At 38.1% G+C, this 19,886-nt stretch overlaps 1 protein-coding gene across 1 annotated transcript; it reads right to left on the bottom strand.

Moving 5' to 3' along the window:
- Positions 1–4,050: 4,050 nt before the first annotated feature.
- Positions 4,051–15,067, bottom strand: LOC139717729 (tubulin alpha-1C chain-like). Its single transcript, XM_071629230.1, has 4 exons — positions 15,059–15,067; positions 13,959–14,181; positions 5,628–5,776; positions 4,051–5,034 (listed from the first exon to the last, which is right to left on the bottom strand). The coding sequence occupies exons 1-4, from the start codon at positions 15,065–15,067 to the stop codon at positions 4,051–4,053; spliced, it is 1,365 nt and encodes a 454-aa protein (XP_071485331.1).
- Positions 15,068–19,886: the final 4,819 nt, after the last annotated feature.

A 19,886-nucleotide genomic window follows, 5' to 3' on the forward strand; every position in this document is an offset into this window, starting at 1 on the left:
ATTGAAACCAGGTCTGCATTTATTTTGAAAAGAGAACTAATCTGTTGAAGACTACTCCCAGATACTCGGACAGGTGTCTTTACGAAATTCATGTTAAAATAGCAAAATTAGCTCATCCTCAACGGGTTAAGCTATACTATGCATTTACAAGATAATAATGATCTGTTCGAATTTGGCATTCCAGATACTTTAACCAATTTTCAGTTCTTTGTGTTGCCTCTTTCTTTTTGTCAATATTTGTGTAGACTTGTGACACTTATTAGTCTTTCAAACTGTTTTAATAGATTAGTCTGAATATCATGACTCTTTGTGCTGCTGTAGTTTTTATTTCAATATTTGTAGGGAATGACACTTCCCTTCATCTTTGAATATGTATATTAGTGCTATTTATGACATAGTGTTAGCAGATATAGATATATTATAATCCTAGTAGTTGCAGGTGTTGTTGCATTGGATCTGAGGGATATCTCTCAAAATGTTTAGTTTACTTAAATGAGAATGGAAATATATCTAGATGAACCGCATTGTACGTAGACCAGTTGGTCATTCAAGACCATCCATTACTAGGGGTTGCATTTTAGCATATAATTTGTCACTTGTTATGACTTGCAACTGTGCAATCATTAGAGGAAGATATATACTCTACTTCATTAGATGGATATTTCTTGTTTCATGCATTGTATTTTTTCCAGGTATGAGATGTTGACATCTTCATTTAGAATGATGATTTGAGAAAGCTTACTTCCTCCATTTCAAACCCATTGAGAATTACAGCCATGAGTGCTTTATCTTCCAAATTTAATCATAATAAAAAGTATCTCCTTTCTGAAGTATAGACAGTTGAGAAAGTGTTTGAGTTTGGGTTTGACTTTAACAGTTACAATACCAAGAGCTATGGGCAAAATTAAGTCTTCAAGTTTTCATTATTATCAACAAATGTGATATAAGATATAGATGGAAATAGGCCTACATGTACAGTCTGATAAATGGTTAGTGTTTGATCATGACTAAAATGGTTTGATGCCTCCAAATTATGAAAAGAAAGCAAGGGTTAAAAGTCCAAATTTTCACTTGCCAATTTCTAGGAGCTAATGCTTGCCGTTGGAATAGAAAATGGCATGGTTTCAAACATGACACAGCATCACAACGTTGCTCCATGTTCTCATGCAGTACTCACTCCACATTGCCTCCTCATGTAAAATGTGGTAAGGTGGATACACAATACAAGCTGTATTTGCTATGGTAATCCATTGAGAGAGTACATTGAACAGTGTATCACTCCCTGGTTTTTTTCTTGATCACAAATTTTCTGAATTCCATTGATTAATTTGGTCTTTGCAGACTCACTAAGCAGGATGTCTTTCATTTGACTTCAGAGTGTTCTTTGGGTAGCAAGGCAAGGAGAGAAAACAAAAAGGAAAGAATATTTTATAAAACAACTCCATATTCCAAGGTCAGGTAGTGTGGCCATTCTCATGACACTTGATCCAGATCGATGCTTCTGGAATGCCATGAATTTTTCCATTTTTTTTTCCTTTTTCTTTGCAGAAGGGGAGGGGGGGGGAAGGCTGTATCATTTTTGTGTGCGAAGCCATACAAATTTTGTGTAATGGAAGTAAGTCACTGTTGTGTATATAACATAATTTGTTTTATGTACCATACTCTATATTGAGTTTTCTTCCCAAGACTGGTGTACTACTAAAGTATTGGAAGTGCAAATGTATTTTCTTCCGGGTTTTACAAATGATGTTTTGATCAAATTGATTGTATATTTAGTATAAGAGATGATTATACATTTTCTCATTGGTGCTGGTTAATAGAATATATCTTGAGTATTTTATCTCGGTATATGTATACGTGTGATTCTTGTTGTAATTGATGTTTGTAAAGCCCCTGAGCAGAATGATGTTGAATGTTGTCATTTTAAAGTGTAAATCATGACACAAAGGTGAACCCCATTTTACCTTACACTGATAAAGCGCCATGTCTATTATAGCGAGAAAATTCATGGGTTAAGCAAGGTAGCATGTATAAGGAAGAATGGACAGAGGGAGAGGGAAAGAGAACGGGAAAGTGATATGTGAATTGCATGCAAGAGGGAGCGTATAAGAGAATTTGGAAGAGATAGAGAGAGTGAGAGTATAATCCTATTTTAGTTGTTTTTTTATTGTCGTTTGACAGAAAATAAGAAAGCATAAGAAGAGGAGGGTGGGGGATGTGACGAATTCGTGAGCAATTGATGTTTGTTTGTTTGCTTTCTTTATAATTTCCGTCAGCATACTTTCTCTTCCCACAATTCTGCACTTTCTCGAACACAAATACATCAAGTGTCATACACTGTACATACTTATTTGCTATTATGTATTTCGACAAACGTATACCACATTCACACATACACGAGGCATATACGTTCTCAACCACTTTTTTTTATAGTGTTCTCTCGGGTCTCTTACGTCATACACCACAAACACAACACCCCTACTAGAAAAGACGGGGAGAGAGAAGCAAACAATCTATTTGAAGATTTGGACTTGAAACAGGAAAGCTTTATTATCAAAAACATGCGAGTCGCAAAAGATTATTGAGTTGTTGTCCAGTACGCGAAAACGAAAATTTGAGAAAGAAATTGAAATTGAAAGGAAGTGGTATAGTACTACGGAACACCATAACACGGCTGTCGTTAAAATACCGGGACTTATATAAATAAATCATATGTATGTTGTTATGTATATTTGTGTGTATGTTCGTGTGCATGTGTGTGTATGTATGTACGTATGGATATCTGTTGCGTTTGCATGTAAAGTTTTTATTTCTTCACATTAAACAAGAGGAAATGTGATACAAAATCACACAAAAGTCACAGTAATAAACTACATCTAGTTGCTTCTATGGAGATTAATTAGGATTTCCCGCGCACTCCGTTCTAAGCAAAAAAAAACAAACAAACAAACAAACAAACAAAAGTCCCACGAGAAGCAATCTTGTGATCTTTTTGCATAATGATAATGCCAAACGTGATGACGATATGAGTAGTACTAATATAAATGACCGTAGTAATTATAGAAGATGGTATTCACAATACTAAAATATATCGATGGTAATAACAAGGTAGTGCAAAGGCAAAAAGGCAGTGAATTTCCAGAGAAACGGCATCAGAAGACAAACAAAATTGAACGTGTAGTAACAAAAGCAATAAGCTACAAATTTCAGTCAGTTGCTGTGACATAATTGGACAAGCAACACGATCACGTGAGATTGTTTTGTTTTGTAAAGCCTCATTACACTAAAAATAAAAGATCTATGAAAAATGTCATATTTTATGAAAATCAAAAATATCGTTTTCCATACTTCTAGACTCTAATGAAACCTCGCACTATTCCTTTAGATTAACAAAAATGCTACTTGTACCTGTCCCATCTTATTCAGAGAAAATGCCGAGTCTGTCACTGCAAATCAGTATGTCACAAAGTCACCGAATTATCATTACGACGCAAGTGATTTAAGAAGACGTGTGTCAGAACATGATTTCACCATAACCTTTATGTGTCGTGTTTTTTTTAATTTAATATACATGCATAATGCGATATAATTGTTCCTAGATAATGGCAAATAATCACAAATGTAACAATTCTATTCGTAAGACGGTGAGTATTACCGTCTTACGAAGTTGTGTCTGACTCATGGTCGTACCTGTTGCAAACTGTGCAGTTCTTTGAGGTATTTTCGTGCTTTTAAGGAGACAAATTGAGAAAAGGCATCACAAGAATAAACTTAAAGAAAAAAAGAATGTAGCCGCCCACTCAACTTTACCAAATTGTGAATATGCTGTGAAATACTACCAGGTCGATTTCAAAATGTTTCTTTGTAATATTTACATATTCACCAATTACAAATAGACAACTACAGAGGGTGTTAAACAGACACTTCTGAGTAAGGCACTAAGTAATTCCGAGTACTTAGAAATCTATGAAGGAATACCACACAATGCTCAGAAGGGTGAAAATAAGTTATGATTATCTTTGCATAATGGCCACTTGTTGTAATCATGAGTTAGTATTCTTCGTCCACCTCGCCTTCATCCTCCCCGTCAACCGAATCGAGGCCCACTTCCTCATAGTCTTTCTCGAGGGCAGCCAGGTCCTCACGAGCCTCAGAGAACTCTCCCTCCTCCATACCCTCTCCCACGTACCAGTGGACGAAGGCACGCTTGGCGTACATCAGGTCGAACTTGTGGTCCAGACGAGCCCAGGCCTCGGCGATAGCCGTGGTGTTGCTCAACATGCACACGGCACGCTGGACTTTGGCCAGATCGCCTCCTGGCACGACGGTTGGTGGCTGGTAGTTGATGCCGACCTTGAATCCAGTTGGGCACCAGTCGACGAACTGGATGGACCGTTTGGTCTTAATGGTTGCAATGGCAGCGTTGACATCCTTAGGGACTACGTCACCACGGTACAGCAGACAGCAGGCCATGTACTTGCCATGACGAGGATCGCACTTCACCATCTGGTTGGCGGGCTCGAAGCAGGAGTTAGTAATCTCCGCCACGCTGAGCTGCTCGTGGTAAGCCTTCTCTGCCGAGATGACGGGGCTATAGGTCACCTGAGGAAAGTGGATTCTAGGGTAGGGAACCAGGTTTGTCTGGAACTCAGTCAGGTCAACATTCAGTGAACCATCGAAGCGCAACGATGCCGTGATCGAAGAGACGATCTGCCCAATCAGCCGGTTGAGATTGGTGTACGTCGGACGCTCGACGTCGAGGTTGCGGCGGCATATGTCATAGATAGCTTCGTTGTCGACCATGAAGGCGCAGTCGGAATGCTCCAAGGTGGTGTGCGTCGTTAGGATGGAGTTGTAAGGCTCGACCACAGCCGTGGAAACTTGTGGGGCGGGGTAGATGGCGAACTCGAGCTTGCATTTCTTACCGTAGTCGATGGAGAGACGTTCCATAAGCAGGGAAGTGAAGCCCGAACCGGTCCCTCCCCCGAAGCTGTGGAAGATCAGGAAACCTTGGAGGCCGGAGCACAGATCAGCCTGTGAAGGAAAGGAGAGTGATGTCGTTCGTGCAGATCAGGGGGGCATTTCATGAAGCCTTTTGGTCGGATATTTTTCTGACAAACTGTTAGAAGCTACGGAAATCCTTGCATCTGATTGGCCGAGAGCAATTTTGTCTGACAAGTCTGACAACTTTGTCGGACAAAAAGCTTCATGAAATGGTCCCCTGGGGGGCATTTCATGAAGCATTTTTGTCCGTCAACCCTGTTGACTTCTTATCATATCAAGGTTTTTCATGATAATAGTGATAGAAAAAAAGACATGAATGTTGTCATCTGTATTGCCATCGTTTTGTTAATGATGTTTTCGTCACCATTTCAGTGATGACATTCATTTCTTGTTTGGGTTTTACTCTCCTGTTGTCTCTGCTACTTCTAATTCTACCGCATTCATGACAATGCTGTTGTCATCAAAATATCAATTTTAGATTTAATTTAAGATCATTACCTTTGTTTTAATCATCACCAACATGGTTATTCATATCACTGTTCCAAGCAGAGGTAATTGTGGTAGACGTTTGGAACACAATGATTAAGAGGGCTCATTTGGAAAGTCTGAACAGTTTAACTTACAAGTTTTCGGATTCTATCGAGCACCAAGTCGACGATTTCTTTCCCGACAGTGTAGTGACCCCGAGCGTAGTTATTGGCGGCGTCTTCCTTTCCCGTGATCAGTTGTTCGGGACTAAACAGCTGTCGGTATGTCCCGGTCCGTACCTCATCTGATGGACAGAAAAAAAAAATCAATACAGTCGAATAACAGAAATGAAAGGGGAGAAAATGAAAAAGGGAAAAAAAAAGGAGTGGAAGAGAGAAAACAAGGTGAGCCATTTCTATGTTTTATTTGTTTTTGGTTATTCCTGTGAGCAATTCAGAATCAAACAGCAAGTTCAGTCGAGCACTTGCGTCCGTCGACAAGATTTTTTTTTTTAATCCACTGCGTCCCTCTTGACCCAGATATGTAAATGGCTACATGGTTTCGCTAAGGTAATAATGGCAGGTACCTCAGGGAGAGCAGTAGCAACACTGAAGAGACTGACGATCCTGAATACAGAAGACCATTATTATCCTCAAAGAATTATTCAGGATAATAGTTTAGCTCACTGGTTCTTTGTTTATTTCATTTTTCCATCTGAGAAGATGGCTAGATAGCCAATTTTCAGCTGCAATACCTGTTCTGCCGTGGGCTCCAGTTAAATGTTATTGTGTTAAAACAAAATTTATAGGAATACTAAAAAAAAAGATTGCCCCAGTTGAATTTGCCCCGGTCATGTTGCCAGTTGAAGGAGAGGCAAGACCACTAACTGTCTTCACCGGGTTATGCTCCATGTTCATTGCGATGCATGAATGAAGTGTGACCTTTTACGTGAGATGTGCCTTTCTCACACACGGGAAAGGAGTGTTTTTCCTCTTACAGAGGGGACAGTATAATTATACACAACATTGCTCAGAGAGACTCTGACTCGGGAATCGAACTCGGTCCCTTGTGTGGCTCTGGAGGCAGACACGCTACCGACTGAGCCAAATCGCCGCCCTAAAGTCAAATTATCCAGCGACAAGAATTCTTTCAAAAACAGGTGCAGGTGGGGATATTACGTATACAATGACAACACCAAAGAGTATAAGCCATGTACTCAATGGCATTCTAATGTTTGCTTTGCTTTTTTTATCTATTTAATCATGAGACCTTGTCATAATGGGTGATGGTCTACACACAGGTGATGCTGAAAGATTGGTAGTTCAGAATAATGAATGATTGTGTTACAATTTGGCGTAATCGGGATTATTAACGGAAAGAGAATGGGGGAGTGTCTCCAGCTTGGGCATTTGATGGGTAAAGAAAGAGAACTAAAATCAGAGAAAAGAAAAAGAGGGAATGAATATAGAAAGCGACGGATCGTATGAAAAAACATTGAGCATTTCTAATGAAAAATGGTACGAGTTTCGAAAAGGCACCATTTTTGACGGCCAACATAAGTTCACGGTAGGGAGGGAAAGATTCATTGTACTGCCAATGTTTGGGGGAGGGGGATACCAGTAGGCAAGGAATACAAAATACGCTGTTAAAATCACACGTTTTTCAAATCTGCGCAAGTGATTATCTAAATTTGCTTTTCGTCTTTCGAGATAAATTTTCGATCAGCGTCACATTTAAGCAGCTCTATCTACCTTAAATCAATTAGGTTTCCTCAAGCGATGTTTGCCTTATCACCAAACTAACTCAATATCCTGGTTTAGTTGAAGCAAAGAAGGAACTATACCTTGTATTTATTTCCTCGCCAGCCCTGAGAAGTTAGTATTGATTGAACATTTTTATAAATGTCCACATTTGAGTCAGCAGACGCGTTCAAGTGCAATGGGCAATGCCATGAATAGTTTTTACTTACATAAACTTCAAATTTGATAGTTATCTTCAGGCTTTCATTGGTGCATCCCTTAGACGATATCCGAGTGAAATTACTTTGGAGACAGTGTCTAAATGACCTCCAGAGGGAGAGAGTACAGAACAGCAATTATGTTTTCCCATCACGATTGCATAGGGTAATGTAACATTTGTCCATCAGTACATGTGATCGTTGAGTGTCTGAAGAATAATCCATTCCCGAAGGCTGGATGACCCGAGTGCGATCAGGACTACTACTTCCATTTGTAGACTATTATAGTAAAGGGGCATTCTGCCGATACTTATCTTTACGTAACCCAAATACTGTCACGTACTAAGTATCGTGGTTATGAGGTAATACGCTTAGAACAAACACAGACTCGATCGCACGTGCGGAAACATCGCATGTACAGGTAGGTTACATTAGGATGCAACATTGTGCATTGTAGACATATCATTTAATATATTTCTTCATAACAATTGTCTCGGCTAGATAAACGGTGTTACAAAGACCATGCATGCATTTGCGAGAAAACAAAGATTACTTAGACAGTGCAAGGTTCCTGTGATAAGAAACTGCTTTTACATTTAGTGCTATTCTTTTTAGCGTGTATACTCCTTTACTGTTAGCATGTACATGTATTATACTTTTTGCCATGCATCGCCTTTTGTTTGATGGAAATAACAACATTTCATTCGAATTAGAATGCCCAAGTTTCTATATTACCAAGATCTTTAAATTTACATCAAACTAAGGCTTTCTGCTCCAAGATGTCGAATGGTTGCAAACAGACAAGAGTCTGAGTAAACCCCATGAGAGATACAGATGTGATGAGTGCTCGTTCACAGAGTTTTGCCCAGGTTTATAAATGATTTGTACTGCTACAATCCTGCATAATATTTAGCAAATTAAGCCCTACGGGCAAAAACTCGCGTAATCTTTTTTTTTCTCCTGGAGTCTATTGTACCCGCGACTCTTGGTCTACATATATGTATGTATTTAAGGTCTCGCCAATAAGAACTACTTATCAATGTCCTCTACAAACATTATTATTACATACACTTTTACGATTGCACATATCTAATTGCTATCAGCTCTACAGAACACAGCTGGGAGAAGGAAGTAGGTTAAAAAAAATGATGGGATTGATGTTTGGAGCTGGAATGTTGGGGTTTTTAAAGATCTTATTGGTTCTCTCTCTCCCTCTCTCTATCTGTCTCTCTTCTAATTCTGAGTGATAGCAGAAATGTTAACTATTCATCTTGCCGCCAGTGATCCTGTAAGAAATAAATCCCTCTTTTTTTCTGATTGAATTTAAAGAGGATTATTCTAATCAATGTAATAATTTTGATGATAAATTTACAAGATCATCTTGATACTTAAAATGATAATATAGTCTTCTGGAATTAAGAATACTACTGATGGCTCTGAAGCTGTTCTAAGAATGAACGATTCCATATTTTTCCAGTTGTCATAATCAAATTGAGAGAGTACCATGATTGTAATTTATGATAACAAGAGAATTCATAATGTAGTATATGTGTTGTATTTGTATTTCGGTTAAAAGTCTATCCGAAGATACCACAGAGGTCTTGATAATCAATATAGCGAATGTAGCGTATAGATAAAAATAAAATGTTTCTTTCTCTCTCTGTGATCTGACGTCATGAACTGCAACTGCCAACGATTTTAGATTATTTGCATTCCGCAATAATATTGGCGTGTACCCTCCTCCTTTTTTCTTTTTTCTTTTTTGTTTTTGTTGTGACTTCTTTTTTCCAGATTACTTGTGCTAAATCCTGATGGATGGGTTATAACTGGCGCCTTTATCTCAAGCTCTCCCTGATGTCTTGCTTTAGTTTGCACTTCGTCTGACCAAAGTCTGCTCGTTTTACTCGGCACGTCATTCAAACCAAAACGACCCCGCAGCTTGGACAGAGCATATCAGAACTCACAAGTCGTACCTACCTGTGACCCCATTCATAAGATACGTCCTGTAATTATAGGTCTATCATCAATAATGTTCAGCCGGGGTACTACCTCCATGCGTATGGGTACTCTCTTTAAAAAATCGAGTGAAAATATTCACTCCTAAAAGAGTGAATACAAAAAGAGTGAATTTAGAGTGAAATTGGAGTGAATTTTGAGTGAAAATGTTCATTTTCACTTATTTTGGAGTGACCTCAGGGAGCACTCGAAGATTTTGGAGTGATCCCTGAGGTCACTCTAAAACGAGTGAAAATGAACATTTTCACTCAAAATTCACTCCAATTTCACTCTAAATTCACTCTTTTTGTATTCACTCTTTTAGGAGTGAATATTTTCACTCGATTTTTTTTTTTAGAGAGGATATAGTAACAGCTTATATCCCGGACCCAAAGATTACTCTGTCAAGATTTATCGAGTAATTATTACTGCAGATAACTCAGAACGTACATGCGATCGTGATGCACAAATTGACTTAATTACATCATTATGCCGTGTACTATGTGATACAACTATACTGTACACATGAGTTAAAATATCTTTATTTATTTTGTTATGTCTAGCTGCTGATAGCGTGATGCCCTGTATAAAATTATTGCTGTGCTCTACGCGTGTATGTAACCATTACTGTGCGATAGGATTACACTACTGTTCATCAGGTTTCTCTTAATTAGTCGGCTCCGTTTTTTAAGTTGTTATGTTTGGGGATACCACAACAGAAGATTGATAGTTGAAAAGAAAAAAAAAACCGTGTTCCTTTTTGAAGATTTTTCTTCTCATACACAAAGTATATATACAGAGAGAGAAAGAGAGGAGATATAACGTGTATAATTATTATGATAAAGACATGTTTATTAGCACTGCCTTGGAGCCATGCTGGGCATACTCAAGGAGACTTCTAAGCATCAAGTACAGGAGATATGTGTACTTGGATGGCGACACGGGATTCATGCTGAAGTGACTTTTGTCATCGTTGGCTAGCTATCAAATCAGGCGCAGGCATTAAAGGGGAAATCCAGTCCAAATGGAAGTTAGTCTGATAAGAAAGAGTAAAATATTACGAGTTCAACGGTATACATTTGATCGAAATCGGATGAGAAATAAGGAAATTATGACATTTTGAAGTTTCGCTTATTTTTGAGGAAACAGTTCTTGAACTGTCAATATGAGTTATGCAAATGGCAAAGTGAACATGTCATCCCCTCACAACTTACAATATAATTTGTACGTAAAATTTTGAAATTTCCAGTTTTTCATTCAAACGCAATTATGCCCGAGGCTCAAATCCTCGTATATCTAACTGATCACTATTCTGAAGTTATTCAACCAGGAATAACATCATGTTTCAGATTTCAGTGACAGAAACAATGAATTTTCGTCATTTTCTTGTACACGATCAATGGCAAATTGTAAGGTTATGACATGGTTGGCTCACTCATTTGCATATTCATATCCACTGTACAAGAACTGTTTTGCAGAAATACGTATAGCAAAACTTCAAGATGTCATAACTTCCTTATTTTTCCTCCGATTTCAGTCAAATTTTTACCGTTGAACCCGTAAGACAGCACTCTTCTTTTATCAGACTAACTTATATTTGAACTGGATTCCCCTTTGATAAACAATCATTATGTTGTTCCATGATTATGGTAAGGGCGTTTAAATAACATGCCAGCAATCTGCAAATGTGGTGCCAGTGATTCTATCTGTAGAATAATCACCATGATTTTTCTTTGTACGTTTAGTTGTTTTTGTTTTTATTTTTGTTTTTGTTTTTCACTAAGACAGGGTACAACATGATATCCACATTCCAAGGGTGAGTTAATTTTTCTGTGAAGTGATACAGTTATAATAAAGGCTTACAATCAGTGCTGATATCATAAAGTAATTCTTTCAATCGCAAACTGTGGTAAATGTCTTAATGCGGATGACTTCACAGGTTTGTTTGATACAAAAATGATTATCATTTCAAAATACTGCGAAACGGTTTTTTAAACAAATTAAACACCCCAAAAAGATGAAAAAGATTTATACAACATATTGTTGTCCCAATTGGATGACGAAAACAAAATGCACTGTTTATTCCATTACCATGTACAAGCCTTTCGTTAATCTGTCAGATGAGCATGGATACGACTTTTTTCCATTGCAATGTCGATTCAACCTATAAATTCCATGGAATAGCTATCTCTTGGAAAAGAACAATAATTGAAAGCCCAGGAAAATGTGTACTTTCCTCTGACTTTCAAACGTATCATGATATAGGAAATGTGTCAGTTAGGCTGTTCTAGACTTCATGGAAGTCATTTTCCAGCGGTGCGTAACCATCCTCTGATCAAAAACGCTAACAGCATGTTGAAAATTTCAAGTACACTTTTATATCGTAACCGAATCTATAGCAAATCCTCTTTACATGGGGTGACACTATAGTCATACTCATCTCTCTTTATACTCATGTTTTTCTAAGCTGTTGTATATCGTCTGGCAGGTATAGCCAGTGGTGATACATGCACGACAATAGCCTATCATACCCATCAATAAGTTTAACTCTCTAGTTTTGTCACTATGTATAAGGGCTAACCGTTGTTGCTACCACTTCACGAGCAGATCCTCCTCATATTTTCCTCGCTTTATACCCTGGCGTCATCTTTAGCGGACAAACACTCATGGTTGACAGTGAATAGCCGACATGGATCAAACGCGATCGATGGATGTCGCAAAGTGATGTTCTCATTCACCCCTGGATTAACTAGATAAACAGGGTAGGATCGCCGTGTATGCAGGTGGATTAAGGGATTAGCTAAGCCATTGTCCCTAAATGGACTCTTAGGATCCCCCTAGTCGCCTCGTCATCCCATGCAAGCAAACGATTGTAGCTTGAATGGACGCATTGACTTTTAGCACGAGCTTAATATCAATAAAGGAACATAATAGGGTTTTCGTTGAATAGCGGTTTGCAAACTGCTACTGCCTGTTGGAGTGGAACTGCAAGTATCTTTTTTGTTTCTTTTTCTCTTTTTTCTCTCTGTCTCTCTCTCTCTCTCTGTCTCTCTCTCTGTCTCTCTCTCTCTCTCTCTCATTCTTGTTCCTAGCTCCTTCTTCTAGCTGCCTTAGAAATCATCGCCTCATCCGTACTTCGCAAACCAGATGCATCTCGAGATCCCACGAATTTGTTACAGCTTGTCTATCTTTCTTATCGTTTTCCTATAAATCCGTTTCCAAAAAGGCGCCTCAAATATAATTTATGAGTCGTTTTAATTTCGAAAATCCATAGCTTTCGTTGTTTGCTGTTTCATTGTTTATTCTTTATCATTTCCCGGAAAACTCACTGTTTTTGTTGGTTTTTTTTTTTGTTACTTATTAGAGTGGCACAGTTGGAATCTCTTCTGTGATAACTATTGTTTCATTTTCAAAAATGAACTATTCTGCTACTCTGCATACTAGGAAAGCGTCTTTATGAGTCGGCACATTGTCTATACACCTGCAAGCCCCCCCCCCCCCCCCTCCCCCCTCTCTCTCTCTCTCTCTCCCTCTCTCTCTCTCCTTCTCTCTCTCCCTCTCCCTCTCTTGTTGCTATAGCTCTTTATCAACTGAAAGGACGAGGCGCCCTTCCGAGCTCGTGTCCAATTTTATTGGCAGAATTCTGACCTATGTCTATTCAGATTCGGGACACATTTCATCACAGGGTCTCGTTATTGACGAATGACAATTTCCTGAATACCAGGTGGTCATTGATTGGTTTCACTGATAAGGAGTTGTTAAATTTCATCCTCATTTTAAATGAAATTTTGAAGAGCAAAATGGAATGACAGCTCCCTGACACCAATACATAATATTTTGAGTTTTTATTTGTTCGGCTATTCATTCACCACATAATGCAGAGACAATTTAGTAGTACACTGGACAAACATTGTCATGGCAACGAGAGAAAATTACTCATATTCACTGTTTTTCGCAGTATACACTGTGACATGAATTGCAGTTTTGATTTAATTCAGTATTGTTAAGTCATATTTGCTTGTATTTGTAATGATATAAATATTATGTGCTTCCATCAAATAACCAAACTTAGATCATTTTTAAACCTGGTTTCATCATCTACAAGGACGCTTACCCCTAGTCATCATTAAACACGTATGTTTGTTTACACTTTCAGCACAAAACGATTTCTGAATCCACTTTATCATTATGAATTACATGTAACATGAATGTAAATTGGCTTTCTTCTTGCGTTCTGTCTGATTTTCATTTTCTGTTTCTTCCTTTCCTTGTTTGTCCGTTTGTTTGTTTGTTTGCTTGTTTGTTTGTTTGTTTGTTTGTTTGTTTGTTTGTTTGTTTGTTTGTTTGTTTGTTTGTTTGTTTGTTTGTTTGTTTGTTTGTTTGTTTGTTTGTTTGTTTGTTTGTTTGTTTGTTTGCTTATTTGGTTGGTTGGTTGGTTGGTTGGTTGGTTGGTTGGTTGGTTGGTTGGTTGGTTGGTTGGTTGGTTGGTTGGTTGGCTAAAATGGTGGGTGGGTGAATGAGTTTCGTTGCTTACCAATGACCGTGGGCTCCAAGTCGACGTAAACCGCTCTCGGGACGTGCTTGCCTGCTCCAGTCTCGCTGAAGAAGGTGTTGAAGGAGTCGTCACCTCCTCCGATGGTCTTGTCCGAAGGCATCTGACCATCGGGCTGGATGCCGTGCTCCAGACAGTACAACTCCCAGCATGCATTGCCCATCTGGACACCAGCTTGTCCCACGTGCAGGGAGAGACACTCACGCTGGTAGAAAATAAACAAAAAAGAGAGAAAACGAACAAAATAATGATTTAAAGACTTCGAAATTATCATTTCATTTCGGTCAAAACGGTGCACAGTTTGAAAAGTGAAGGAATGTATACCAACCCCTTTCTCGTCTCTTCCCCCTCCTCCTCCTCCTCCTCTCGGGTTTCACCTGCCCATTAAACTTTTTTAAAGATATTGTCACTTGATCAGTTACACTCACTTTGTATCATCCCATCTTTTGAGAAAATTAATAACTGAATTACAACCTAGGTGATAATTAGAGTAGTTAGTGATTGGGAAGGTTGACGCTGTTTTTATTGGTTTTCAATATGCAAAACGTCAGGAGTTTAAAGCAACGTTCTCATCAAAAGGAACAGATTATTGTTATTGAGAGGACAAAACCGAATAGTTGGTATCAATGGTTGTCATACGCACCGTCTTTAGTCATTGTAATCGAACGGTTTGGAGCTCCAACGTATTTTTTAAATGATGGCCATTGATCCCAAGTGCGCAAGTGCGTGTAAAACGTGTTGTGTTTGTGTACATGTCTGTCTTCTTGAATGTGTGCAACTCGTGTATGTACTGTATTTCTTTCCCAAAAGATAAACCTAACTCTCTCTCCCTTTCTCTCCGTCTCTCTCTGTCTCTCTCTCTCTCTCTCTCTCTCTGTCTCTCTCTTTGTCTCTTTAGTTTCCATCAATCTCGCTTCCTATCATCGGCCTATGTATCGAGTCATAATACTGTATCTATTTATATATCTATCTATCTATCTCCATATTTACTCATATTTTTATATATCTGTCTATCTCTATTTCCCTATCTCTCTCTGTTCACTCAATTTCCTATGTAGTTATTCAGATTTCATATTACTTACTAAAAACATATTATCGTAGCTCAAAAAGGGGTAGTACCCTTTATAACTGTGAACAGTTGTCTCGTTATGATTGCGTTTCATAGTCGAGTGGCTGCCTGAGAGTATAAGGTGTTTCTGCGTTAAAGGTTATAAACGGGGGTGAACGTGTAGGCTTTCCCAGTTGCCATACCAACCACGCCCGTGTCACGTATCATCCACAAAATATCGGCGTTATACCTTTTTATGCAGTCATCACATTATTCCAGCCAACCCATGTCATTGAGAACTTGTCGTACGGTGTAACTCTACTCGTGTTCACACGCCTTCATCTGATTACAATATAAAGGGCTTCATCTCAGAATGGGCCAAGCGCCATATTTTCAAAAGTCCATCATCAGACATATCAAAAATAATTTTTTCCGATAGCAACGCACTTTTAACATAACATGGAATGTTCCGACAGTTATGATTTAAAATAGACCTTATTTTCCTATTATTTTCTTTACTTTTTAGCCGCTTTCACATAATATAATAATTTTGTTATCATTTTAATAATAGCCGCAAATATCTCAACAAGAATTGGGTTATCTCGTTTTGCGTTATCTCGTTTTGCGATAAAACTCTTCATTATTATGTAACTTCTTGTTGGAGTTATGATCAGCCCTGCATGTGGCACTCCTTAATATCGATTATTGCTCTGAAACTACACAATTTTTTCTCCTTTTCTCTTTTTCCTCTGACATTTTCTTATAGTCAAAATTTATCGATATCAAAATTTATCATCGCCATCGACATTATTATTGTCATCATTACCAGGTCATCGTATTTCACAACGCACTGAAACCCGACCAAACTTGGCTTTATGTATAGCTGTGTTTAAACACATAGCGGTGACCTGTGGCTATTCAATCTGTGATCAGTGTCGACATGAAAACGATTGTTCACATCTAAAGTAAGATGAAGCGCAGAGAGATGTCAATGACACGATGGGCGTGTGTGTATTATAATGATCCTAATCGTCTGATCAATTCAAGATTGTGAGATAAACGGTGCATTCCCATGGTTTTATCAGGCCATCTTGAAGAGAACAAAAGACAAAAATCGACCGATGATATTTTCTGATGTATTATACAGTGATTCCTTCACGATCCCCATTGTGATTTATGTCATTTTGTTTTGTTTCTGTCTTTTCCTAGTGAGAAACTTTTTTATTCAGCGTAAGTTAATTTCTGGTTTCATGACAAAGACCACTCAGTGTCGAAATGAGCGCTAGTTTAATGTTTCCATGGGGACCGTATACAAGGTATACATGCTATATAATTTTGTGCCTCCACATTTTGAAAGATATCAAAAGGCAAAATAACTTTAATGCAGCATGCAACAAATATAGTCGTGATTGTTTTGACTTTGTTTGAATAGCAATGTTTGTTCAGCACTCTAACCGTGATTTTTTTTTTACGTTTTAATTCGACTTGGGCACACAACTCGGTAGCAAAAAATCTCAGTTCAAGGTGCAAAAAAATTCTTAACGATATGTCCTACTATCACGGAAACAATTGAAGAGATTTGTGTTTGGAATATGATTACAAGTCATACATTAGACCCCGTTATCTCGAACGCGTAACCATGACACTGAGAATTATTAAGGGGCAACACCACGTGTAGTGTATGGCGTCATTGAGCCGAGTCAGCTGAACGGTAGTTAGGCATAAACGAGCATTGATATCACGTCATGGATATGTTAAAAGATTCAATGATCTGAAAACTGAAACGTGTCAGAAAAAAAAAACGTCCACAGCCATGCAAATACTCGCAAGTTGGTGCGTGTATGATACTGAAGATTATACAGAAGTATGTCCTCAGATTATAGACACATTTCCAGCTCACCACTTTGTTGTTTCATGCCTTTGAAATTCACATTTGTTTGGGGCTTTCTTTGTGAGCGTGTGTGTGTGTGTGTGTTTGTGTGTGTGTGTATGTGTGTGTGTGTGTGTGTGTGTGTGTGTGTGTGTGTGTGTGTGTGTGTGTGTGTGTGTGTGTGTGTGTGTGTATGATTATCCATCACCAATATAACCCGACTCACAGAATCAGCCTAATTCTCAATTCTGATAACCGACATTGGTTTTTCAAAGCCTTAAATAGTGATCTTGACATGACAAACTAACAGCAATTAATGAGAAATTAATGAGAGTAAGAGCACGCAAGTAAAATTATCAAAGGAAAAGGTAGCACATATTCACACAAACACAAATAATAATTAAAGCATGCTGCAAACAACAGTAGACAGCCAAGCAATACCATAACGTGTGAAATTAGTGTACTTACCATTTTTACTTGATGAGATATTAAAAAGATGGACAAAATTAATATTCCTTTACAATAGTTCTCTCCTCAATGGCTTCCGTCAACCGTTCGAGAAATGTGCAATCTTCAAGCCACTTTTCTGATTCCTTTCAATGTATTACTTGAGAACGTGCAGTTGAGGCCAAATCAAACTTGTGAAAATAGTAGATGTATTGCAAGGTATTCAGTCTGAGTTACAGACGATGGTAGCTTTAACTTAACGAGCTCTCGCGACCAACAACTAAGAGTTGCGGAGAGATCCGATCTGACTGAGCGGCGAGCGGCGCCAGAAGGCGTTTTAAGGGCAGGTATCGTCTGCTGAGCAACACACGTTACTATGATACAGTGGAACTGAACACAGAGACCACCGTAACACGCTCCCCAACCGTGAGGGCTCCCTTTAATGCCTGCCGTTCATTGACTAGTTCAATCAAAGTGTTTTAGTGATTGTTTTTCCCAGCCTTTCCTATTATTCTGCCTCCATTGTTTCTGTCACACATCGCCTTAATTCTTTCTCATTAAGTCGAACTAGGAAGATGAGGAGACCAAACTACTACCAGTAAAACTTCAAACCTGTTGTCTTGCACTGCTTGCCCTCGGGTTTAACTCCAAGAGGAAATTTACCTTCTGGTCATCAGCCTGAATAAGAATAGCGTATAAGGAAAACGTTTCCTGGAAGATTTGGGGGCATCGTGGACACTTATCTCAGTTTTTCGATGATATGAACAATACACTTCCGGGCAAAGGATTGTAAAAAGACTTAAAAGTGAATTTCCCCTCGTGTTATCGTGTTTATCGTCAAACATTAAAGATACCCAGTTTACTACCTACTCACATCGGCTAAACAGGCGTGGTCGTTGTAGATAATTCTTCCGGTTTCTCCCCTCCCCTCCTCCTTTCTTCTTTCCTCTGTTATAACGCATCAATCAACATGATCAATGATGACCCTGTTCTTTCTCTCATAAGGGATCTTGCATCATTAATCGATGTTTCTTGTTCAAATCTTTCCCTTGACAACTGAATGCGAGTTGCTTCCATATAACGATATCCGTAAACTGATGACGATTGGTTTGCCTGTGCAAAGCTGAGGCTATAAGCAAACATGACATTAGTGAAACGAAAAGCAAGACGGAATTACATAGAAACTAAAACATTTTGCGTGTCAGATAAGTTTAGTGATGTAAAGACTAAGACTGTAAGATAAGGATCGAGTGGCACGAGAAGAGATTTGACACTGAATATAATAGACATACTATTATCATCCATTATAGCATCAAAGATTACAAGAAATCTGCCAGGAGTGACGGGCAATGAATAAGTGGCAATCGCCAGGATGCTAGAAAATGACAACCCTATCAGCTTACAGTTTGTTATCAATATTGCACTTGGATTTTTCTAACCAATCATAGGTCCTCGAATTTCGTTGTCTCCCAGTCCATTCTTTGAAGGTCCGTTACATACAATATGTATTCTTAATTCTCTCTGTATCATACATACATGTATGTATATATGTATATACATACATACATGTATGTATATATGTATATAATATATATATATATATATATATATATATATATATATGTATATATATATATATATATATATATATATATAAAGAGAAAAATAAAGAGAATAATAAAACAATTTTTGCTTCTTTTGACCATATCCTCAAAAATGTACCTTTATATGTAGTTACCAATATATCATTTAAAAGGTATTATTTTGTACTTTATGACAGAGACCGTACTTGAAAATCTTCAAAAATGGACTTATCGGTTTTTGCGAACAAATTCTTCATATATCGAATATATATAAATATATATATATATATATATATATACATTTATATATACATTAATATATATATATATGTTATATATCTTTCTCTCTTCATCTATATTGCAATCTTTCTTTCTTTCTATATGTATGTCGATCTGTTCATCGAAAGGTTCTCTCTCGTGGTGTGCTCAGCGATATATAACATTATGCACCAATGTTCTTATAATCAATATGTTCACTTTAGCAAAAGAGATAAAAATATCTGACACGTCCAGATAGCTATTGTCATATCAAGTATTTGTGCATTAAAATGTGATATTTGTCACGATGTGACTGAGAGTGCGAGTGTGGAATGTGTGAGATTCCTTTGTTCAGGCAAGCCATCAGGTGGGAAATGGGGACAGCAGGCGTAAACAGCATAGAAAGTTAGAATCGGGCAAGCCAGGTCGAGAGAGGGAGGCTCAGTGGAGTCAGGGTAGAATGGCTAATGTAGAAAGGGAGAGTTGGTAGGAAAGAATAGGTATTTAGTTAGGGGGAGATAGTTGGGATAGATAGGTTTAAAGCCAAAAGGGGGAATTAGTTGGAAAGAAAAGGGACAGGTAATAAAAAGGGGAAAGCTAGTTGGAACCAGTTTAAGCACAGTAGAGGGTGGAGTTATATTAGAGGCGACAAGGAAAGTAAATTTGGAGGGAAAATCAGTTGGATCTGAACATCTGTCAGAGCA

Source organism: Diadema antillarum, unplaced genomic scaffold (assembly GCF_040938485.1).
Source record: "Diadema antillarum isolate AM-2024a unplaced genomic scaffold, OU_Dant_1.0 scf00000081, whole genome shotgun sequence".
Lineage (NCBI taxonomy): Eukaryota > Metazoa > Echinodermata > Echinoidea > Diadematoida > Diadematidae > Diadema > Diadema antillarum.

Bases quoted from the DNA above. Each gene is read 5' to 3' on its own strand.
- LOC139717729 (XM_071629230.1), bottom strand. The intron at 5,777-13,958 runs GTAAGCAACGAA...TCTGTCCATCAG, and splicing joins CTTGGAGCCCACGGTCATTG to ATGAGGTACGGACCGGGACA. The intron at 5,035-5,627 runs GTAAGTTAAACT...TTTCCTTCACAG, and splicing joins TCGATAGAATCCGAAAACTT to GCTGATCTGTGCTCCGGCCT.